Raw genomic sequence first — 26595 nt, forward strand, 5'->3', positions numbered from 1 at the left:
GGATATGTCTAAAACAACCAATAGGAGGGGGTTGTGAAGTAGGAAGAAAGATAATAAATGGACATGCTCAGCCCAGCCCAAAATGATCTTGGGCTTTCTAATCGTGCTCAAGTTCATTCATTGTGGGCAAGGATGGGCATCTGCTAACAGCTCTCAGTAGCTTTGCATGAGAATAAATGGACATGTTTATTTTTCATCTCCTTTTGGGCTTTTATTTGGCTACAGTTATCTTACACTCAAGCGGCTGACTGCAATGAACCAATTCAAACGGATGGTGCCATTTATGGGAGAATACGAGCTTGATCACAGAGGAATCAAATACAATTTGGGTAAGAGGAAGTCTGATCACTCAGGGCTCAAATGCTCCATTAATCTAATTGGGCCTCTTTAGGGAGAATATTTGATGACTATGAAACAGAGGCTATGACTTTGGGCATATTCGAGTCGTGTAGATTTTTTTTTTTTTTTTCTTTTCTAACAACTAAATAGCATAAGAAATTTCATTTGTTTCAATCTATTATGAATCATTTACTAAGCAGACCACAAACATAGGTGAGACATACGTATCTTCCCCTAAAGTCCAGAAAACTCTCTCTACACCCAGGTAAACGTTACATAGTTTCCATTCCAGCGAGCCCAGAAATATATTTGCCTGTAAAGACAAATAAAGCATGGTCTTGATCATTTGACCAAATTTATACTTCCCTATGCTTTTCAAGCCAAGAAATCCCAATTTTTTCAAATGTTCTTTGCCATGCATTGTCATAGAGGATGTCAAATATAGCCCATCTAATACAAGTGTATTACTCAAAAATCAATTTCTTCAAGGAGCTTAAGGCCTCCAACACTACTTCCGAGGCGACTATCCTCATCTTAAGCCAAATGAATATTTTTACTATTTTACAAATTATCGACTCCTATCCATATGCATAGATGCCAAAAAAACAAAAAGAAGTCATAAACCAAGTAATCATACTTATTAATAAGGCGTAGTGACCTGAGCCTTCATCCAAAAAGGGAGAGGTCTTGAGTTCAAGCCCCCTCGTTGGCCACCCACAAGGATTCATCAATCCTATCTTACTTGGTATGTGTTGCTCATGAGGCATTGCATGCATGTACCTGTGTGTGTAAATGTCTTGTATTTTGTTGGCGTTACGCAGAGTTGGGAGGTGTAGAGGGTAGCACCCCCATTGGTGGTCCTGCTGCCCAGTCAATGGGCTTGGGTGAAGGGGGCAGCACTTGCTCCTAGGGGGTTGCTCCCAAATTTTTTAGGGTTACGAAAAGGGGGAATAGTGTAATATTTTCTTACTGATTTTCTATTTTGGAGAGATAGATACATTTTTCACTACTCCCAATTTCTTTAAATAAAATAATGATTATTCTTGTTCTGATCCACGGATGTAGATACACCATCAAACCATGTAAATCCTTGTGTAATTTTTGCCTTCTTTGTTGTTTCGTATTTTCACAGTACCAAGGGGGTTTGGGCGAGATAAGTTGCTCTAAGAGGCTAGTTGCTTCTCCCGTGACACCCTGTCATAAAAAATAAAAATCATGTACTTACAAATGGAAACCTTATTGTTATGGCACTTGTGCATGTCATGCGTGAAGAGCCCATATCGAGGAACATGAATCACAATTCACAAGGATGTTGTCTAAGCCATGGACGTGTACCACCTTGAAGACATGCATTCAACCATGCACTTTTTTACATGGTCGTGCCAATCACATGTCAAGTCAATTGCTACAAATGAATCAACTGAACTAATTTATCAATGATAAGATTCAAAATCAAGGAATTCTCTAATTATATATTACTCTTTGGTACCAATTTTAATTCAAGTGACATGGAACTAAGTTGAGTAAGACAGAAGATTAAGAGTTGAAGAAACTTGGGTTCTATGAATTATGTTTTCCCAATACATAGATCCCAAGATTGATGAAGTCACCTCAGGGACTTTCCATCTAGGTATCACAATCGAACAGGGTTTCTCTATTCTTTTTTTATTTTTTTGTTAACTAGGTATCCCTGTAGACAATTGATCAGGCCCGTATCTGTGTTTTACCCAGTCCATAGACCATGGTCTTGTCCAAGGACTAGTTTCATAGCACGTGCGACGCCCACACATCACATGCACCAAGTAAGTGAGGGTGCGCCCTCGCAGGTGGCCCCTAATGAATTAATGCTCATACTGGGTATCAAACTCACGACCTATAGGCATTAACTGCTTATCAGTCCGAAATTGTCATTAACTGCTTCTCTATTCTTAAATTTGACTACATCTCAAGGTATTATATGCCTGATCCAAATTAATTGCAACTCATTGCATCTCACTAATAATGAAAGGATAAGAAACATTTATCCAACACGAAGCCCAATACTCTCACGGAGAGAGGACACACCATAAGTCCTAAATACAATATTGTGCTGTATGAATAAAGGCACTACTACAAGATCAGTGAGGTAACCACTATTGTTTGCTTGTTAAGAAACTCCTGTCAGCATACAATCACATGTTTGTAGCTTTTTTTTTTCTAAGGGAAATAATTATGTTAAAAATTGAACCAAGATACAAAAAATTTGCTTACTTAACAAATCCGAAATGCAGAAAATTTAATCTATCCCCCAAAATAGCTTGCTTTGCCAACAAATGTTTGTTGCCTGTCATATGCTTAACGCAAGACTTTCGGATGTGTATTACAGCTTCTTTCCTTAGCTAACTTACTAAAGCAAATGACTGATTTTCACGCTCTGATACTTTTTTTATAGTATAGTGAACAAGCAATGGTGCAAAAGCCGTTGTGCATTACCACAATTATTTTCTTGTTGAGCCACCGTTTGCATAGTTGTTTGCTAGTGGTGCACTATGGCTCTTCAGCAACCAAAAAAATCTGTAGTATAAAGTGAAAATAATAATAATAAATAAATAAAATAGAATAATTATACAAGTTTGATGAAAAATAATGTACAATGGTGTTCACCTTTCATTACCAAAATTGGATTATTAAAAATATATAAAATAAGTAGAAATCCATAAATATGGAACTGCATATGTATTGATGATTACATTCAATCTTTTCATTTTGTGTTTTAGGACATTGAGGGGAGTGGGAATTACATCATTTCCAATTTGGACCCTCAGCTTGTAAAAGTCAGTAAAGGAAATAAATTTAAATGGAAATTATGATTAAGAGTTAGTGGTGTACATCTGTACCTCCATAACACCCAATATTAAGAGATGTTTCACACAAGCAATGTCTCGATTAGGACTCATAGTCAACGAATCCAACTTATGCTTTTCTATGGATCATCCAACAGTGTGATTTGTATTGCAGGGAGTTGGCCAGTTATTCAACACCTATGGATGTTTGTCAGGGGGATATACAGTGGAGTCATTTGCTCGCACAAGAATTTTCAAAGTCTATAGATTAATGAGTTACTGCGACAAATATTAACAACGGATAAGCAAATCTATCATTATTGTCTCCACAAAAAAAAATTCACTCTTAATTACCCCCATATAGACGAATTTTCAAAGTCTATGGATTAATGAGTTACTGTGACAAATATTAACAACGGATAAGCAAATCTATCATTATTGTCTCCACAAAAAAAATTTCACTCTTAATTACCCCCACATAGACGAATTTTCAAAGTCTATGGATCAATGAGCTACTGTGACAAATATTAACAGTGGATAAACAAATCTATTATTATTGTCCTCACAAAAAAAAATTTCACTATTAATTGCTCCCACATCGACAAAATCCTGGCTCCACCCCTGAATGTTTGGCACACATTTTACTTCGCTTATAAATATTAAAAAAGAAGAAGAAGCCTGATTGGTGCTTTCCGGATATTGAATTTTTAGTAATTTTTCTGTTAATGGTGAGCTTTATGAAAGCCTAAAATAGATCTAAGCTCTTTATTATTAATCAATCATTATAGGAACCCACTAATCCTCCTTGAGGATAATTGGTATCTTTGAAATCTTAAACTAATCTAATTTTATATTCGTGTATGGTAATATATCTTATTATAAATTTAAAATACTTCACATCTAAAATTCTAACAAGCTCATGGGTTATTTTCGATGAGGAATTCTTCTATTTTTTTATTGATAAATTATATTTATAATCTTTAAAAAAAATTGAAGAAGAAAAATCACTCAAATAAAAAATCAACAATATTATACGAGTTTGTTTTTTTTAAGTGGGAAGATAGCTCAAAGGATTCTCTACCCTTAAAAACAAAAAAGATAAAAGATAAAGATAAAGAGAAAAAAAAATTTCCATCACTGAATTTTATCTTGAAAGTAAAAATAATAAAAGATAAAGATAAAGATAAAGATAAAGAAAAAGAAAATTATTGAAATGAGAAAAAGAAAACAAAAGAGAAAGAATAAAGAAAAAAAAAAAAAAAATTAGATGAGATCAGCCTAAAGTTATCTCGAAGACAATTGAGTTGAAGAAGATACCTCTAAGACAATTCTCAGTTGGAGAAGATATTTTCCCAAAATCAGCATTTTCAGTAAAAGGCAAGCATAGTGATACTTAAAGCAACGGCCAGAATTTACCTTTTTAGAAAAGAAGTATGAACTGAGAATAAAAGAACACCATTGCTTCTTGGAAAACCGACAAGTGAGCCTTACTATATGAAGTGGGCCCAAACCCAAAGTTGTTCCTTCCTCCACTTTACACACTTGTCCATATCTAAAGCTCACGATTGGTCCCAGCAGTCTCCATTATTTTGGAGGGGTTGGGGCCCACCTCCAAAGTGGATTAATTATAATTTGAAAGACATATATAAAATATCGTAATTTATCGATTGGGGGTTAGTTGTGATGGTAAGAAGTGACTGGTATGCTCCCCCGATTGTGACTTCAAATCTCTATATGGCCATCCGTAAAAAAGGTGACTACTTAATGACTTCACATGACACGGTGGGATGGTGTGTGTGTGTGTTTTCCGGGATTAGTCCTATTGGATAAAGTTGGTATTTGGGTCAGGCATAACCCAATGGACCAAATGCTGGCCCATTATCACAGGGATCATCTCGTTACAAAAGAGAAAAAAAATCGTAATTCCTTTTTGTTAAATAAATATTTGATGTAGATCTGGTGATCATTAAAAAACATCAAAATAGAAAATCAAAACATCAAAATAAAATATGCACCATTAGGTTATTACATATCACTTAATTGTTGAAGGTGCATCTCACCAAGTTGGTTAAAGTCTTCATATTGAAATCATAGGCCTGGATTCAAAGTTAGCCTTCACCCATATGTTAATTTATAGAAAAGCATAGAGGCCTTAAAGAGAGCCAAACATTTTTCAAAATAGGGGTTAGAAGTTCAAAATGAGCTGATTTTTTGTGAAGATGATCTCTTCACCAGTTGAAGAATTGTGGACCGTCCGATTTTTGTAAAGTAGTTTTGATGGGATTAGAAGTTTTAGAATGAGCTGATTTTTGGTGATGATGATCTCTTCACCATAGATTTATCTCATAAATTACTTGATGCATATGGGTTAGGGGACATGTGCTCGAGGATTAGTCAAGTGCTAGACCTAGATACTTTGGTTATAAAAAAAGGATTTTGGATTATTTTAATGAATGAGTTAGCAAATTCCAATGTATATATCTATATATATAGGGTCCCGTTCAGCAACAAACATTTTGGCAAACATTTTGGCAAAACATTTTTCAAAACATGTGTTAGAGGTTTTGGAATGGGCTGATTTTTGGTGAGGATGATCTCTACGGTGAGGAGATCATCCTCACCAAAAATCAGCCCATTCCAAAACTTCTAGCCCCAGTTTATAAGTTGTCCATTTTTTTTAAACCATTTTTGATGGGGTTAGAAGTTTTGGAATGAGCTGATTTTTGGTGATGATGATCTCCTCACCGTAGAGATCATCCTCACCAAAAATCAGCCCATTCCAAAACCTCTAACCCATGTTTTGCCAAAATGTTTGTTACTGAATATTTCCCATATATATATATATAGGGAAATGTTCAGCACCCTAAGTTTTACCACACACTTTAACAAACGTTTTTTGTCCTACATGGGTTAGAAGTTTTGGAATGAGCTGATTTTTGGTGAGGATGATCTCTATGATTAGAAGATCATCCTCCCCAAAAATCAGCCCATTCCGAAATGTTTAGCCCCATGTTTACACGTTGAAAAATCGTGGACCGTCCATTTTTTGTAAATCAATTTTGATGGGGTTAGAAGTTTTGGAATGAGCTGATTTTTGGTGAGGATGATCTCCTCACCATAGAGATCATCCTCACCAAAAATCAGCTCATTCCGATACTTCTAACCCATGTAAGACAAAACGCGTTTGTTAAAGTGTGTGGTAAAACTAAGGGTGGCGAACGGGACCCATATATATATATATATAGGTAGCGTTCTTTTGACAAAATCCTAGCCAATCTTCTATACAAAGTTTTATCTTACATGACTAAAAAGTTTCAGAATGCAATGATTTTTTGTGAGGATGATCTCTATAGTCAGTAGATCATCCTCACAAAAAATCAGTCAATTCTGAAACTTCTAACCCCATGAAAAGTGGTTACAAACAAACGGTAAAAATTCACGGTTCACGATTCTTCATCTTATAAACTAGGGTTAAAATTTTCAGAATTTGCTGATTTTTTATGAGGATGATTTTCTCATCATAGAGATCATCCTCACAAAAATTCAGCCAATTCTGAAATTTTTAACCCATATAAGACAAAATGCTTTGTCTAGAATGTTGTCTAGGATTTTGTCAATATATATATATATATATATATATATATATATATATATATATATATATATATGGGAAATGTTCAGCACCCAACCATTTGCCCAATATGTTTTATCCTACATGGGTTAGAAGTTTTGGAATGGGCTAATTTTTTGTGAGGATGATCTCTTTGGTTAGAAGATTATCCTTACCAAAAATCAGCCCATTCCAAAACTTCTAACCCCATGTTTACAAGTTGAAAAATCGTGGACCATCCATTTTTTGTAATATTTGTGATAGGGTTAGAAGTTTTGGAATGGGCTGATTTTTGGTGAGGATGATCTCTTCACCATAGAGATCATCCTCACCAAAAATCAACCAATTCCAAAACTTCTAACCCATGTAGGACAAAACATGTTAGGCAAATTGTTAGGTAAATGATTGGGTGTCGAACGGGACCCTATATATATATATATATATGTCCCATTTAGCAGCCAACACCTTATTCCTATATGGGTTAGAAGTTTCAAAATGGGTTGATTTTTTGTGAGGGTGATCTCTATAGTGAGGAGATCATTCTCACAAAAAATCAACATAATCTGAAACTTCTAACTCAATCAAAAGTGATTTAGAAATGTGGATTGTCAATTATTTACTGTTAATTTGTAAACTACTCTTGATGGGGTTAGAATTTTCAAATTGGGCTGATTTTTTGTGAGGATGATCTTTAATCTAAAACTTTTAAACCATCAAGTTGGCTTAACTCAATGGTCATGCATCCAACTCAAAGCTTGATTCAAATTTTTAAATAATGTTAAAAATATACAATTAAATAAATACATTTGGATATTTATTAACCAAATAGTTTAATAATGTGTAAATTTAAATAATTAAATGGGTTATAACATTATCTTAAATAATCTTAAAATACTAATGATAATGTTTTCATGAATTGATATTATAAAAATATCTTTTACTGTTTAGGACTCAAACCCATATATTGTTTAGAGCCTCAACCTGGGCTTAACCCAAATTGAATTCAGGTAGAGATTTCCTAGCTTAGGCTTAACTTATTTTCCATATAACCCAACCCAGGCTCACCCATCAAACGGATTGAGCCCGAGTTAGCTCGCCCAAGTTGCAACCCAAATTTTTTCACAGTCAAACTCTTAAACATTATCACAAAATGATTTTGATATTTCCGAATGGTACATTTTAAAAATAAAATATATTTCTAAAAGATTGAAAGATCAAATTCTTGTCAAATAAATCAGAGTTTTGTGAAATATAGAGGGCAAGTAAATGTAACATTATTGTAGTAGGTGTCAACTAGCTTAGTTGGTAAAGTTTATGGGTGATAATATCTGAGAGGTTCAGAAATTCCACTAACGCCAAACTATTGAACTCATTAAAAATAGGATTACCGATTAAAAAGAAAATACATTATTATAGATGAGGAGAATTTTTGTATTTTAAAAGATAAAAGTCACAAGTTAATTTATTTGCATTGGATAGGATGCGTCTAACAACATTGGATACTCTAATTATCCTTTGAGTTATATGCTTAATGGGTTCAAAATGATGGGCAATCTATCATTCAAAATTTAATAGTTTTGTGAAAGGGGAATTCCTAATGAAGCTAAAAAAGTAAGTTTTGGATAGAGTTTATTACTACTTGGAAAGGAAAGAGTTTCTTTTAACTTTAAGGAAGAAAATGGAAATAACATGGACTTGGGGTGTGCCCAATGAAATTCTAATTTTTTTATTATTAAATTTACTCCTATGATAAAGGTCACAACGAGTCCGTTTTTAGTAGACATTTTGCCAGTGGGATCATTTTTTAATTTACCTTTCTTAGTAATTTATGTCCTAAAGTGAAGATCCTACAAACCTTTGAATAATACATACCAAATTACCAATCATAGATTAAGCGATAATCTATTTAATATTCTATATTAAATATTATTAAAGGAGACTTCCCAAGTTAGGGAACAAAAGATAGTGGATCCCACACCACGTAGGACTGAAAATGGATTGCTTTCAGATCCAATTTGTACTAGGGGTGCAACTTAATTCGGTTCAAACCGAGAATCGAACCAAACCGTGAGATTTGGATTGATTTGGTTCGGTTAAAACTGATCTCGGTTCGGTTTCAGGTTTAAAAAATAAAGAACCGATGAATTTGGTTCGATTCTCGATTCAGGTAATATAAAAAATCGAACCAAACTGAAAATCGAATTAATAATATTTAAAATAAAATATTAAATTTATATTTGATTTTTAATTTTTTTATAAAACTTAACCCATTTCTCTCTCTCTCTCGCTCGCTCGTCTCTCTCATCTTGCTCTGCAACCCACTACCAGTGCCACCATCTACCACTAGCTGCTAGTGCCACCGTCTCTCTCTCACTCTCTCTCTCTCACTCTCGTTCGTCTCGTCTCTACGATCCGCTACCCGTGCCACCGACTGCTAGTGCCACCATCTCTCTCTCTCTCTCTCTCTCTCTCTCTCTCTCTCTCTCTCTCTGTGATTTGCTACTAACAACTACCAACGACTCGACTTTGATACCTGATGCCAGATCCTGCCACAGGCTCGTCTCTACGACTTCTCTCTGCAGTTGCGACTTGCGGCAGTGTCCTGAGGTTGCGATCGACGACAGGTTTCCCTCTATCTCTATCTCTCTCTTTCTCTTTCTCTCGGTTGCGATTTACGACCAACCCATGGAATCGAACCGAATTAAGATCGGTTTGGGTTGGTTCGATTTTAAAACCGAATTCGGTTTGGTTCGGTTCGGTTCTAAAACAATTCAGTTCGATTTTGGCTCTTATATAATAGAATCGATCTTGATCGGTTCGGTTCTAATTTTGCTCTAACCCGAACCAAGTTGCACCCCTAATTTGTACTAAATAGTTATTGATCCAATAAGAAATTTATTCAACTCATACCTAATTGTATTCGTCATTTTAAGCTATTGTTCCAATCCAATATAATATGTGTTGTTCTCGATTCGATCCAAAAAGTCAATAATTTTTTATCAATCTTAATCCAATATGCATACATTCAACTCCATTGACTCAAGAAAAAATATAGGATCCTGATCAGTCAAATTCATCAGAATTTTATATATATGTTATGATAATATATATCCCATTGATACTTATCTTGAGGATCAGTCTCGACGACTGGATTTTTCTTTTACATGGTCTGGATCATGTTTTTTCACTTGAATCAATTGTAAGCCAAGCTACTACATATGAATAATGCTGAAGTGACCTCAAGATTGTATATCAAATCGTACATCCTGATGTGAAAGTGTATAGGAATCATAAATACATTTCATCAATATACAAGTCAAAAAGCATCTATGGTTCATACACACTTTCACGTCGAGATGTGCAATATGAGGTACAATCTTGAGGTCAGTACTCTAGTACAACTCATTACATATTTACAAACACATTATATGACAATTTGAACAATAACCACCAACAACATTTACGACAATTTGAATAATAACCAAGAACAACACGTTGGACGTTTCTGAAAATATTAATCATTCAACCCGATCTACTTGGCCTCAATTTAAGAATATCAGGGCCAAGCAGGTTTGGACTTGAGCTAGGGTTCTGACGTGATCCTAGGTTGGTGCCCAATCCGACCCTACCATTCCAAGATGTACTCCTACCCCACCTATTCCAGGCTTTCTATTTTATATATTTGTTATTGTTATTGTTTTAGTGCCCCATTGGATAAAGTTGACATTATTGTAAAAAAAAATATTAAAAAAAATATAGCAATCCACTTTACTTGGTTGCAATTTCTTAGTGGGATTCTCTTTTCTTACTTTCATTTCAAATTTCATTTTATCTTGACTTATAAGTACTACCACAGATTAGGGGGTCGCTTTCTGTTACAATTAATATTAATTTTTTTTATTATTTAAAGTTGGTTATCCACCAAAGATAAAGATAGTTTGGTGGTCTTACTAGATACTAGTGTTACCCATATGTGTATGTGAGAGAGAGAGATTCTGATAATTGACTCTAAAATTTCTTAATTAGAAAATTTTTATTGGAATTCCTTCAACATTTAATCAATTAATTAGGAGTCCTAGACCACTCACTATGTTTATATGGTGGTGATTGTTGGGTGGGTAAAAGGTGGTACAGGACATGTGGCATAAAACAAATATTGATGATCAATCATTTAATGTGTGTCTCGAGGCGTCGATTAATATATTTTAAATTAGATTTTATTTATTTAAAAATATAATCTTATGTAAAAATAGAAAATCTCATAAAAAAATTTTATTTTTGAATAATAATATATTTGAATGGTTTATTAAGAATCCCTTGAGTGAGGGGGAGAGATTGACTCATTTCATTATAATTCAATTTCATTTTTTTGTATCTATATAAGGAGAACTATTATGTCAAAACGGGAGGTTTTAGGAAGAGGAAATAAGGAGGAGGAGGTTAGTTTTTGTAGATCTTGTATTGACTTTAGGAATAATGGAATGATTTTTTGAAGTCCGGGGACGTAGTTCGATTTTGAAATGAACCCCGTGAGCAAATCTTGTGTTTGTTTTTTCTTCCTTTTTTTTTCCTTTTCTTTGATTATTTTTCTCTGTGATTTTTTATCGTTCGTGTGCATTAAGAACAATGAAGATTGATTGTTAAGGATAAATCTCGAGAAATCGACAACATCTGAGATTTTACCTTTACAGTTACCATGTAGTATTGGGTCCAAACAACCATTAGTGACTTGTCCATTGGGTCACCTAATGACCCAATCCAATGGAATCCAAAAATATCAACTCTGCATATGGGTATTGAGTTGGATTTTGTGTTGTTAAAATGGTCATATATCTTATTTTAATCTTTTTCTTACATACTCTTTTCATTTTTTTTAATAGGTGAAAAGGGTGTTATATACTTAGTGTTATCTTTTTAATAGGTGAAAAGAGTAAATCTCAAGGAATCGACAATATCAATTTCTATCTAAATATGCTGACTTAGAATCAACATAATCGATTTTAGTTTTGGATCCCCATCAGTTATATTTGAAATTGATAAAAATAAAATAAAAAGAAGAACAATATCTCTTAACCTTATACATTGGCTCTATTTCATGTATTTTCCATTTGGATATCAAAATTGAAACTTATTATGTATATATTCCAAAGGTTTTGGTTCCTAATAATTCCCTTTATATATATATATATAGGGGAATGCTAACGTTCAATACTTTTGGGGGACCTTATCATTGTTTACCACATTCATTTTTCAATAATATCCTCCCCATTTTGTCTTTTAGTGAAAAAATAATGATATATTAATCTTTTATATAATAAATGCTATAGGCATTTAAGTATTTTGAAATAAATAAATAAATAAATATATATATATATATATATATATATATATATATATATATATATATATATATATATATATATATATATTGACAATCAATGCCAACATATAAATGCATTTATGAATAGTAAAATAAGAAGATATATTATTGGAATAAAAAAGTATTGGATAATGCTAAAATCCCCATGAGGTCTTGGAGTAAGACGTTAACATTCTTCATATATATATGGGAAATGTTCTTACATGGGTTAGAGGTTTTGGACTGGATTAATATTTGGTGAGAAGATCATCCTCACTAAAAATCTATCATTATTATATATTTAAGTCAATTTGTTTTTAATCAATTTAGTCAAATATTCTAAATTTGGTAAGAAGATCATCCTCACTAAAAATGTTCTCACTTTTTTTTTTTATAGTCAATTTATCATTATTATACATTTAAAATCTATAATATTATAACATGAGAAGGGTGTGTATTATTGATGCAAATCAAGGTTAATTAATATTTTTTTAATTATAAACAAATATTTATGTTAATCCAAACCCAAATCTCAAAACTTAAAATAGCATATTGCCTTCATGCCAAATATCCCTATTAGGTATTTGCTTTGCAATACCCACCAGGAGCTTAATTCAAGACCTTTAATCTAATAAATTCATTAAAGCATTTAACGTGCTGTTGTCTATTATAATATGAAATAAAAGAAAGTATTTTTATTTTTTAAAATTCTAAAATTCATAGTTTTGAGCAAATTCATTAATGCATTTAACATGATCTTATCTATTATAATATAATAAAAAGAAAGTATTTTTTCTTTTAAAATTTTAAAACAAATAGTTTTGAACACATAAATGTCTTATGTCACTTCCCTATCTATAAAAAAATAACAATGTAAATACTTCCTCATTTGTTATGATTCTCAAATCAGATTAGGACATGATTATTGCAAGGGACCGATTAGTTGCACACCACCCATTACCGATTGCACTCCATCACTTAAAAATTCCCTTTAGCACTCCAGTTGGATGATTATACTCCAAAAATAATTTTAAAAAGTGTTTCACTCCTTTTATAAAAATAAAAATTCTTCTTCCTCAACTATGCCTATAGAAATTATTGATTTGTTTATTAATTTTTGCAAGAAGCACTTTGTCGTTTTGGAACTATGTCTACAAAGGAAAGTCCCCTTGAAATACACATGGGTTTATATTAATTTCTAAACAAAAATTAGAAAATCAGTACTTTTAGTTGAAGTCAAAGAGAACACGAGCAAAATCAATCACAAAGCACGAGCAAAGTAGTGTACAAGTAGAAAATACAAAGATACTTGTAAAAATAAAGATTAAACCCTAGATGGCTATGTATTGAACAACATACAATCTGTTAAAATAGAGATTAAAAAATAACTAAAATAAAATAAAAAAAGAATTTTCTTAGATCAGTGATGTGCAACTAGTCGGTCCTTTATTATAGAATGAATCTTATTTATTTATTTATAGTAAGAGTGTGCAGACTCGTACGCCTGACTAGAAAAAGTGAGTCAACCCTCTTAGAGCACTATATCTAGCCCTAATCCTCTAAGTAAATGCAATACCACACAAACCATGCATACCAAGTAAATAGAGATAAATTCCTGTGAGTGACCAATGAGAGAGCTTGAACTCAAGACCTCTCTCTTTTTGAAGGGAAGATGTCTTTGCCACTAAGCTCAACATTTGTTGGTAATCCAAAACCAATCTTATAGATTGATTACTATACACCATGACTTTTTCTTATCTTTTTAACTAGTTTCCTTGACATAATGGAGTTTCAACCTGGTAAAATGGCCAGAGGATGGATCTTGTGTTCACAAAGCCATCACCTTTGCTACTATCTCTCTTTAACTAAATTGATTATATGTCTTATTAGATCCCCATATTAAACCATACCCTAAGCCGTAAAAACGAATTTGGGTCCAATCCAATCGATTGTAAGGCAATGGAAACAATCACAAATCAATTAAGCTGATTTCTTTTATGTACATTAAGAGGTGGGGTCAAATAATCTACCACATGACATTGAGAGACATGATGAATGCACACAGTTTTAGTACACAACTGACATGACAAGGACACATGTTCATAGATTATTTTCATCGGGATACATAGGAAAAAGATGATACATGGGAAAAAGATGTGCAATTCTATGCCCTTCCCACGTCAGCCACGCAAAAGGTCGCTTGCATATACCATTATTCATAGGAAAAATAACAAATTCAGCGTTTGTTATGTTAGGGCTTAGAAGGTATCTCTAAAAATCCTTCGTGTGTGTGAGTTGTAGGGGTCAAAAGTCAGAGTGAGACAAATATGGAAAAGCAAAGTGTGATTCACCCCTGCCCTAATCTTGTGTTTTCAAATTGATGATAGTCTTCTCCTATAGACTAATTCTATATATCTTAATTACCCTAATATTTAACCTTTAGCCAACAAGCCCTTTATTTTTCTCCCCAAATCTGTCATTTACGAGCTCTTAAAATCTTTATAATTAATTCCTTTTATTTATCAAATTATGTATTCAATCCATCATTTTCAACTTCATCTTAATCTTTTGTAGAAAATCCTTGATTTTTCTACACAAAACTCTATCTTTTTCTTGATTCCTATAGATCTTATTTTTCCACGAGGTTTAAAGATAAAGTTGACTGATTTTGAAGATAAAAAAAATAAATAAAAAAAAATAATAACAATAAGAGTGGAAGATGATGGGTTAGGTGGAAGAAATTGTAAAATCATGGATTTTTGGCAAAGGATTGAAGATGAGGGCAGGTAGGTCATTTTTTATTTGTCTGTCAAGGACTAAATTCAAGGGGGGGCATATTATTAGTTTGAAAACATAGGGGTATCTCAATATTCTCCAAAAAGTATAGGGGTATATCTAAATCACCCCAAAACATAACCCTGCGTTGCACAGAATCAAAAGTACCAAAATTCTCCACGCACACTATAAATAGCGTATCAGAAGGATCTTTGTGCTCTCCATCTAACAATAACATTGACGGGAGGTGGAGAAGGAGAAGAGAGAGAGAAACAGAAAGAATAACCAAAGAAGATTTTGCATTTTTTTTTTCTTTAAAAATCTTCTCTTCTTGCCTTTGTTTCAAGCATTGTTGTTATCACACCTTCACGTTTTCTTGCAACTCTCTCCTACAATCTAAGGTTGGTAAATTTTTTGTTTTTGTTTTTTACATTTGTTTTTCTTAATGATTTCTTTTAAGATTTGTTTTACTATTTTAATTCATTAAAGTTTCTAATAAAACTGATTTATTTTCTTTCTCTTTTTGTTGCTTTAAGGTTTATTTGGATCATATTTCAATATTTATTTGAGTTATTTATTGATTCACCAGTTTTTCCTTTATTTTCTTGTTTTTGATCAGTTTCTGGCTCTGGGTAAATCAGATTTTCTAATTTTAATTTAATATCTAAATTATCTCCCCATAGGAAGGTTTGTTCTACCTTGGGCTTGGATAGATTGAAGAGTTCTCTAAGAGAGAGAGAGAGATGAATGAGAGAAGTGAAAATGGTGATGCTTCAAAGAACAAAGGAAGAGAATCAGAAAAAGAAAGAGATAAGCAGAAGATTCCATTCTACATGCTTTTCACATTTGCAGATCGATTCGATATCGCGATGATGATCGTCGGGATGATCTGTGCCATTGGAAATGGTCTAACCATGCCGCTCATGACTCTAATCTTTGGACAACTCATCAACTCTTTTGGTGCCACAGATCCTTCCCACGTTGTTCATGCAGTATCCAAGGTAACTTTTATACAGGCCACTTGGTGGAATAAATATCATTAAGTAAATAGAAAAAAATTTCTCAAAAAAATAAATTTCCACAGAAAGGAGAATTTATTTTTAGTTTTGGGGATGAGGTAATCATGAGAGGATAAAATTAAGTTTTTCCAAATCCACCCTGACAAAATTATTTTCTTAGTGGTCAAACGAGAAAATATTTTTCTACCAAAGTGGGAAAATTTTTCACTAAGAAAATAATTTTTTCTTGTTTTTTCAATCACTTGCAAAATCCACATTCTTCCCATGACAAGAAGACTTGTGAACTTGTGAGTAGAGTTGCAAATGGGCCTAGAATATGAATCGGCCTATTAAGTTGTAACCCTAGTCTTACAAATCTTAATTGATTTTGGGTTTGGAATCTTATCTCCAATTTTTTATTTTTCTGAATGCTTATCTACCCATGATCTCCATCTATTACATACAACAATTCTAGTTCTTATCAATTCTAATTCTGATATTAAAATAGTCTTAGAATTACAATAATTGATTTCAATTTTATTTAGGTGTTCATTAGTTAGTTATCTTTTGATGTCATGATAGTTGTCGAGATTTGGTATAATTTTTCCGAAATTGCATTTTCAAAATAATTCATTGGTGGGGAGCTCTATAGTGAAAATTATTTTAGAACCTCTAGAGGAAATACTTGGATATGGAGGTGACAACGAATAACGAAGTACTTGTTTGACTGTCGAAACAGGAAAAAAAGAAAAGAAACCAAAAGAAATGTTTCTAGCTAGGAAAATATTTAAGAAATGTATTTTGAATTCATGTTCTCTTTTGATGCATGCCACTCGTTGTCACTCATTTCCCATGATGTTTCCTACTTTATTTCCTCAAAGCTTCTTTATGTTTCTTGTTTTCTAAGTAAACTAAAATCTCATAGTATTGTCTTCTACACTGATTTTCCTCTCCCACAATTATTTTAGGGCCTTATTTCTAATTTCCATTTCTTATATCAATTTCGACGTCCATTTTCCCTTTTTTTTTTTTTTTTGGTAATTCATCTTCACTAAACCCTTATGACAAAGATTTGAGATTGGTTGAACGAATCGTGTTCTCCATTCAATTACTCAATCAAATATATTATCAAGATTTACATTAGGAAGTAGTAAATTTTTGCGCCCATTTCACACAACCAGTTCTTATAGCCCTAAGGTTAACTTGGTAGGTCACTTTACTTTGGAAAAAAGAAAATCTAAAAATAAGGTAAACGGCCCACAAATTATTTGAGAGAGCAACTGTTTTTGTTTTTTTTCTTTTTTCTTTGCTTTGGTGGGCCGCACATACCAACCACCCTAGCACATGTTCAGCAATTAAATATAGCCAAAGAGCAACTTATCACAATTGAGATACTATTAAGTTGGCACATAAGAAGATACCTTAAATGTGAGTTGAATTCACAAGAAAGGAGTGTTGTGGCAAATCAATCCCAATATGTGGCCTTGAATGATGGATAAGCCATGCATTAGTTGGTAGGCCATTTAAAGTAAAACTCTTGTAACTGAACTTCTTTGTCATCTTGCTTCTATTTGTAATTGTGTAAAGGTGTATGTATATGCATCATCATGGATTTCAAATGTGGTATAGAGTCTAGGATGAGTTCAATCTTTTAAAGTCAATTTAAAAGTATGTATAGAACTGATATTTATATATCATTATGTGATTTGTAACAGTTAATTTCATTAATCGGCGTGTTATAAAGAAAAGTTAGTGTAGCAATATAAATTCTCTACTTAAATAGTTATTTTATTTTTTCCATTATAAGTTGAATAAATTGTTATTGAATTGTGTAAAAAACAACATAATCCAGTTAACTAGGCCAAGTTTTCGTGACCTTGGTCGATTTTTCAAAATGTCAGGCAAGACATTTTCAAATCCCGAAAGAGTCAGTGTGTTTGGTGACACAATGATTTTCTCGCTCTGCTCTGTTGCCTCTATGATCAATAGGACTTAGCCATCAATTGCACAGAACTTGATTTTTTTTTTTTTATTCCGTGTAACAAGAATTTGAGGTTGACATTCTCAGGTTGACCGTGGCCTAATTCTAAACAGTTTTATATATATATGGGTAGCATTCAGGGGTATAATCTTAGGAGACAAAATTTGTCTTATATGGCTTAAAAGTTTCGGATTGGGCTGATTTTTGGAGCAAAAAATGTTCTACAAACTACTTACTTTTATGTGACAAAATGAATAAGAAAAAAGCATCATCTGAACCTCAAAGCCATTAATGTAAAAACAAGTGAAGTTGAAAATAGTTGGGCTAAATCCTAAACCATCATGGGCTTCTATATATAGCTTGGACCTGATGATATCATGTGAATTAATTTTGGTTTTTAATCCTATGGTGCAGGTTTCCGTACGGTTCGTGTACTTGGCTGTCTTTGCGGGTATTGCATCATTGCTACGTAAGTCCGAATGACACCCTTGATCTATTATATAAGCTAGTAGTGTTGCACATGGGCTACATCAGCTTGAAGCCTAAGTTCGTGCTTAAAACTAGTTCTACGGTCCACGACTTGAGCAGGCCAAGATTTGAGCCTACCTAAAGAACAATCTCACAATGGTTTCTTTGATTGCAGGGAATTCATTTTCAAGGGAATACAGATTCATGGTCATGGAAAAATGAATCACAATGTTTGATTATACCTATGAAAATATCGTAATTCAATGGAACCAACTTGTCAAATCCGCCAAATTGACTCAAAAAAGAATCAAGTTCGATCAAAACTCGACCAAAGTTATTCTGCTATATATAATACTTTTGTGGAGAACTAAATTTTATTTACTTTAAAAATATTTCAAAATAATTATAAATTTAATATATTTTATTTAACTTATTTGAGTCAAATCGTGAGTCGACTTTAGTTACAACCAATGGACATCTGGTTCGAGTTGAATTTTATTATTGTTGACTTTAGTTTTTGGGGGATATATTTCCCTTCTAGGGTGGAAAATCGCCCAAGGTAGATAATTGAATTTCAGGGAAAAGATGTAACAAAATGCTTACAAAATTGCATTTTCCAAGGAAAATCATTTTCCCACCTTTTTTAAATGCCAACAGACCCTAAATGTTGTGTCCATGATGCCTCTACTATGGCTAAAATGCTTGCATTGTTGATTAATATCATTTATCCTTGACATATTTTACTTCTTTTTTTCATCCATTGCAGAGGTGTCTTGCTGGATGGTGACAGGAGAGAGACAAGCAGCTCGCATTCGGAGTCTATACCTAAAAACCATACTAAGGCAAGACATCACATTTTTCGACAAAGAAACAACAACAGGAGAAGTCATAGGAAGGATGTCTGGGGATACCATTCTCATTCAAGACGCTATGGGTGAAAAGGTAAGAATTTTACTTGCAAAGCACGGCACATATAAGCTAGAAATGTACATGTTATGTTCACTATATATTTCAAACTTTTCCTTAATAGGTCGGGAAGTTCATTCAACTCATGTCAACTTTCATTGGTGGTTTCCTGGTTGCATTTACTCGAGGCTGGGCTATGACACTTGTCATGTTATCATGCATTCCTCCACTTGTGATTGTTGGTGGCATTTTGTCTATTTTCATGTCAAAGATGACTAGCCGTGGACAAATCGCATATGCTGAAGCTGGAAATATCGTAGAACAAACAATCGGATCTATTAGAACGGTAAGGCACTATTTATAATGTTGTAGAAATCCAAAAACATATATTAGTGTTGTAGATAGTGACATATCCTTCTTGTATGTCGAAATACAAGGTTGCATCCTTTACAGGGGAAAGAGTAGCCATTGAAAGATACAACAAATCACTTCAAACTGCATATGCTAGCACACTTAAACAAGGTTTGGCAACTGGCATAGGACTTGGTGTAGGCTTAGTAATTATATTCGGAAGTTACGGACTAGCTGTGTGGTATGGTTCAAAGTTGATCATCGAGAAAGGTTACAATGGAGGACAAGTCATTAACGTTATAATGTCTGTCATGACGGGTGGAATGTAAGCATGAAATATCAATTACCAAACAAATATATTATGTTAATTTCTTTATAATATCACTCATGTATGTGACCCTTGAACCAGGTCGCTAGGCCAAGTATCGCCATGCTTGAACGCATTTGCAGCAGGGCAAGCTGCAGCTTACAAGATGTTTGAGACAATCAAAAGGAAACCATTGATCGATGCCTATGACACGAGTGGGGTTGTAATGGAAGAAGTTAAGGGTGATATTGAGCTGAAAGATGTGTACTTCAGCTACCCTTCAAGGCCCGAAGTTCAAATATTTGCGGGGTTCTCGCTGTTTGTGCCAAGTGGCACTACCGCAGCTCTAGTTGGACAAAGCGGTAGTGGGAAGTCAACAGTGATCAGTCTGATAGAGAGATTCTACGATCCCCATGCTGGTGAAGTTCTTATAGATGGTATAAACCTAAAGAAGCTTCAACTCAAATGGATAAGAGAGAAGATTGGGCTTGTTAGCCAAGAACCGATATTGTTTGCAACTACTATAAAAGGGAACATCGGGTATGGTAAGGAGAATGCAACAGATGCCGAAATCAGGACTGCTATTGAGCTTGCCAATGCTGCAAAGTTCATCGACAAGTTACCAAAGGTGACATGAAACCATTTTTATTTGTGAATGAAAGCTTTTTGCGAGGCTGACATGGTTGCATTTGCGTGGTGGTTATAGGGGCTTGACACAATGGTAGGTGAGCACGGAACTCAACTGTCAGGCGGACAGAAACAAAGGATTGCAATTGCACGAGCCATCTTAAAGAACCCAAAGATCTTACTTCTTGATGAAGCAACAAGTGCATTGGATGCAGAATCCGAGCGTATAGTACAAGACGCACTTGTAAGAATCATGTCAAACAGAACAACTGTGGTTGTCGCCCATCGTTTGACAACTATTAGGAACGCTGATGTCATAGCAGTGGTGCATCAAGGGAAAATAGTTGAGCAGGGTAACTGAAATACCAAACGTTTTTAATATTATTATCATCATCACTAAGTTCAAGTTCACAATTTTGAAATTTAATTCTTCATTAATAGGGACTCACGTGAAGTTGACTGAAAATCCCGAGGGGGCTTACTCTCAGCTCATTCGTTTACAAGAGGGCGCTAAGCAAACTCAAGATGTTCAAGATAAAAACGTAGATTTGAGTGCTGACGTTGATAACAACATGAGTAGATCTGGGAGCCAAAGATTAAGTATGCGGAGATCGATAAGTGGACGTTCTTCAAGTAGCAGACGTTCCTTCTCACTTACCTATGGTTTCCCGGGTCCTATAGGCCTTCACGAGACCGAAATAGGTGGTGATGACGGCACCGAAAGAGGTGACAAAGATGATGAGGTGCGTCACAAGGTTTCGATCAGACGTTTGGCTTACATGAACAAGCCAGAAGCGCCATTTTTGATACTTGGATCCATTGCTGCGGCCATACATGGAATGATCTTCCCTCTATTTGGACTATTGCTATCGAGTTCAATCAAAATCTTCTATGAACCCCCACATGAGCTCCGAAAAGATTCGAGATTTTGGGCCTTGATGTATCTAGGGCTAGGTTTTATTGCTTTTATTGTCGTACCGGTGCAGCTATACTTCTTTGGAGTTGCGGGCGGTAAACTGATCCAACGAATCCGATCAATGTGTTTTGAAAGGGTTGTGTACCAGGAAATCAGCTGGTTTGATGACCCTGTAAATTCAAGGTTAGTTGATTGAATTATAAACCAATAACTGCTTCAAAACCTTGAATCGCTCTCTAACAATAAAATTTGTGGTCATGTTTCAGTGGGGCAATTGGTGCAAGGTTATCTGCTGACGCGACATCGTTGCGGAGTATTGTAGGTGATGCCTTGGCACTAGTGGTTCAGAACATAGCAACAGTGGTGGCAGGATTTGTTATAGCTTTCACAGCTAATTGGCGATTGGCACTAGTGGTTATGGTTTTGCTGCCCTTCGTGGGTTTGCAATCATATATTCAGATAAAGTATTCAAGGGGTTTCAGTGCAGACGCAAAGGTATATTAGTGTTAGCCAACCAACTACTCCGAAAGACCGATTTTCTTTACAGGGGGAGAACTATCAACTATGACTATAAGAGGTCACAGGGCTGAACTGGGGTATGACACACCCGAGAGTGGAAGAAAATATACACTCAACACTCGTCCTCACCTGTAAGGATGAAAAGAATCAAACCTGTGACCTATACAAACCTAGTGCTTTGATACCATGTTAACCAACCAACTACTCCAAAGGATCGATCTGTTGGAGAGGGGGAGAACTATGAATACAAGAGGGTCACGGGGCTTAACTGGGGTATAACACACCCAAAAGCCAAGGAAAATATACACTGAACAATAATGAACACTATTTACATAACTTTATCGCAATATTCTATGGTTGTAATTCCTTCACATCGATAATGAACAAGTGAGGTTTTTTGTAGATGATGTATGAAGAAGCGAGTCAGGTTGCAAATGATGCTGTGGGTAGCATCCGAACGGTTGCATCATTCTGTGCAGAACAAAAAGTGATGGATCTTTACCAGAAGAAATGTGAAGCACCCGTTAAACATGGAGTTCGGTTGGGACTAGTAAGCGGAATAGGCTTTGGATTCTCCTTTTTCGCACTTTACTGCTCTAATGCTCTCTGTTTTTATATTGGAGCCATCCTCATACAACATGGGAAAGCAAATTTCGGAGAAGTTTTCAAGGTATGCAGGCACTAATTTGTTTTTTTTTTTCTTCTTCGATGTTGTTTGGTAATAGTTTCTAATTTACGCTAGTTTGCAGGTTTTCTTTGCTTTGACAATTTCAGCAGTTGGAGTTTCACAGAGCAGTGCAATGGCACCAGATTCTACGAAAGCTAAAGAATCCGCTGCTTCGATTTTCAAAATTCTAGACCATAAACCCAAGATCGATTCAAGCAGCGAAGAGGGTACAACACTAGCTAGTGTGAGGGGTAACATTGATCTTCAACATGTCAACTTTAAATACCCAACACGCCCAGACGTCCAGATCTTCAAAGACTTGTGTTTGAGTATTCCCTCTGGAAAGGTATCCCTCATCTGTCGAACATGTTTTCTTGCATGTATAGTTTAATTGATTTGTATTATTGAAACTGAGATCTTTCGTGTTTGTAGACCGTCGCTCTTGTTGGAGAGAGTGGAAGTGGGAAATCAACAGTTATTAGCCTACTAGAGAGGTTCTACGATCCCAACTCGGGTCAAATAGTGTTAGATGGAGTGGAAATCTATAAGTTCAAGCTAAGTTGGTTGAGGCAACAAATGGGTTTGGTAAGCCAAGAGCCGATACTATTCAACGACACAATTCGTGCCAATATAGCTTACGGAAAGCAAGGAGGTGCATCCGAAGAAGAGATCATCGTAGCAACAAAAGCAGCCAACGCACACACCTTCATATCGGGACTACCACAAGGCTACGATACTTCGGTTGGGGAGAGGGGGGTGCAATTGTCGGGTGGGCAGAAGCAACGTATAGCCATTGCAAGAGCTATATTGAAGGATCCAAAAATACTTCTCCTTGATGAGGCAACAAGTGCATTGGATGCGGAGTCAGAACGCGTGGTACAAGATGCATTGGACAGAGTTATGGTGCATCGAACTACGATTGTTGTCGCTCATCGCCTATCAACAATCAAAGGGGCTGATATAATCGCAGTGGTGAAGAATGGTTTGATTGCTGAGAAAGGAAGGCATGAGGTGTTGATGAAAATAACAAATGGAGCGTATGCTTCTCTAGTTCAACTCCATATGAGTTCCTCGTAAGGATTGCTTATTGTATAATTGATATGAGTTACTATCATAACGAGGGAAGAGTATTGTGGACACAAATCTTCATTAATTAACGATTTTAAATTTCAAAAGAATCTTTTCCGTTATGAAATACATTTCGTTGTTGCATCTTCCATCGCTTCAGTCAGCATCTTCCATCCCTTCTGTCAATATTCCCAAGAAGAGGTCGGTTAGAATCTAGTAGAGTTTGAGCTTTTAAGATTTTTTATATATAGTTGTATTGAATTTGAAATCCTTTAATATTCATTGGGTATTGACCTTATGATGAAAATTTAATCCCACTTTTTGCTGGAGAGCGAACTCCTACAGAACTCTGATACCTTAAAGTTAACTATTCTCTATTACATTCAAATCTAAAATCGAAAACTTTATCAAACTTCTCTCTTTCCATAAGAAATTGAGTATAGTGGGAAGGCATTCCTTTGAGTTTTGTCAAACAACAAAGGCAAATAACTAGTTTAATATTGGAACCATGATTTCAAAACTCGATTTGACCTCTAGTCTCGTCCATGGATAGGGGGTTGTGAAAAAAAGCCCAACCCAAACACAGCCCAAAAATAAGCCCAAATTTCCTTCCTTCAATTTCAAAATTCAAATTTCTTGCCAAATCAAAATAGAGACAATGACTAATTTAAATAAAAGCATTGTTTAATACTTCAAGATTCTTCAATGTCCTAAACTTAGTATGAGGCAATCCCTACTCACTTTTTTAATATTCAGATTTTTGTTTAATTATTAAAAAGAGATGTAAAGAAATGATTAATGAAGAATCTTTTTTTTTTAATTAAATAAAGATGTTTTATTTATTTGAGTTTCTATTTTTTTTTTAATTTGAGTCTTTATTTGAATTTTAAATTTGTTACATTATGTAATTATAATGAATTCTTTACATCATATAAAGATATTCTTTATTTATTTTTGTTAAAAGCCCAAAACCTGAAATTCAATGGGTATTTGGATGGGCTCAGGCTTTATGTATCTCTAGCCCAACCTGACACTATTTAAGTCCGTAACAGCCTGGCCCAATTTACACCCCTATCCATGAAAGATACAGTCTATTAAATTCAATTTATATTGATTGATTTACATATATTTTAATTAAAATAATTATAATATTGTAATAAAATGAAGTATATTAACAAATGTTTAGTCATAAAATCATGTTTTATTTAAATAATAAATATTTAAAATCTAAAAAAATTAATTATTTTAATTAAAATCTACAAAAAAAAATCCCAGTTGACTCGGTTGAGATTTTCAAAATATCGTCTGAGACACCGTTTATATCCGTTCTTGAACGAGACTAAGATGACTTGAGCTTCTTGACGAGATTTAAAACCATGATTGGAATTAAACTAGTCAAGAATTAATGTAAACCATATTAGATCTAACTTGGTACTTTAATTTCAATGAGACCAATGTTTTGGATTGTCCAAGTGTTTCAAAATGCAAGTTGAGATCTTTAAGATTTTTCTCTTCCTTATAACATTATCTCAAAAATGGGAATTTAGTTATAAACGCAGAATATGTGCCTTGAAAAATCTAAATATTAATAAATTTGTAACTCTTATTTTTCTTTAAAAATGAAAATCCCACTTTCTTTTGTGAGTCCTCTCATTGCAATAATTTTTGTGATGTACAATTACCACACCAATTTTTACTAACGCAACACCAACGGTGTGTAATTTTTTTTTGGGTGATTTATAATTTTATATGGGAATTGGCGTGGCATTAGTTAAAGTTAGTGTGGCAATAGTAGCTCTCTTAATCAATTATTGTTTCATTTAATCAGTTTATTTATGACCCACCGCTAAGAGCTACGTGTAAGGCGTTATCATGCTTTATTCTCTTTGAATCGATTCGTCTGCCCTGGTCGCACTGGTGAAAACCGTCCTGATTCATCTCCAACGTCTTAAATGCAAGAATAATGATAAGGATAAATTACACTTTCACCCCTGTAGTTTGACATAATTCCATATTGATCCTTAACATTTTGACAATTGCAGTTACCTCCCTTTTTCACACATTGAGTTAAAATTTGGATGTTATTTTACTATTTTACTCTTTTATTTTATTTTATTTTTATATGAAAAAAGAAAAAAAGTTAAAATTTAAAATTATATAAATGCGTCTGTCTAGGCATTCACAAGTAAACCTATTTTTTTTTAACGGGAATAATTTTGTTTATACAAAGGAATAACATTTTTTAAATGGTAAAATAATCTTTATGAAAAAGTAAAATAATCACCGTAAGGAAGATAAGTGCAATTGTTAAAACGTTAGTAGTCAATACGGAATTATGTCAAACTATACGGGGTCAAAGTGATTATCCTAATGATAAATTGACTAAAACAATACTTAAATAGGCTCACTTGGCCATGGAATATGAACAGAGCCATAGCTTTTTCTCCTTTTGTATCTTGAGGAACAAAATCTATGATTTTGTGGGCATGGCACGTCAGTTGAGTATGTTTTTTTTTTTTTTTTTTGAGTTAGTTTATCATGACTCTAAATATATATGTGGTTGAGACGTCACCCCCTCCACTAGTTTGTTAATATTTAAGATAGCTCCCTATAATTTTAAATTGAGGACGTGTCCCTTGATCGTGGACGTTTGAGAGAGGATAATATAAACTGACCTAAATTTCCTTGTCTCACTCGCTAGCAAGTAACAACTTTACTTCAAAATTTTCACTAATGGGGTAAATTATTTTTTAACTTATTCATCAATCTATCTTTATATAAAACATATGGTAAAAAATGCTTTATGACTTTGAAAACACCTATTGCTAATTCTTTGGTCATTTATGTATGAATTGGAGTGGTATTAGCAAAAGTTAGTGTGA

The 26595-nt window shown here is 34.1% G+C and overlaps 1 protein-coding gene across 1 annotated transcript; it reads left to right on the plus strand.

Moving 5' to 3' along the window:
- The first annotated feature begins 15136 nt into the window (after window positions 1–15136).
- ABCB9 (P-glycoprotein 9) lies at window positions 15137–23823 on the plus strand. Its single transcript, XM_086458475.1, has 13 exons — window positions 15137–15306; window positions 15589–15906; window positions 18299–18353; window positions 19119–19294; window positions 19383–19604; window positions 19696–19934; window positions 20019–20544; window positions 20623–20896; window positions 20985–21642; window positions 21726–21954; window positions 22382–22648; window positions 22728–22991; window positions 23078–23823. The coding sequence occupies exons 2-13, from the start codon at window positions 15649–15651 to the stop codon at window positions 23720–23722; spliced, it is 3813 nt and encodes a 1270-aa protein (XP_086314601.1). The 5' UTR covers window positions 15137–15306; window positions 15589–15648; the 3' UTR covers window positions 23723–23823.
- Window positions 23824–26595: the final 2772 nt, after the last annotated feature.

The sequence above is a fragment of the Akebia trifoliata genome, chromosome 11, assembly GCF_017979445.1.
Source record: "Akebia trifoliata isolate Shusen 1 chromosome 11, ASM1797944v1, whole genome shotgun sequence".
Classification (NCBI taxonomy): domain Eukaryota; kingdom Viridiplantae; phylum Streptophyta; class Magnoliopsida; order Ranunculales; family Lardizabalaceae; genus Akebia; species Akebia trifoliata.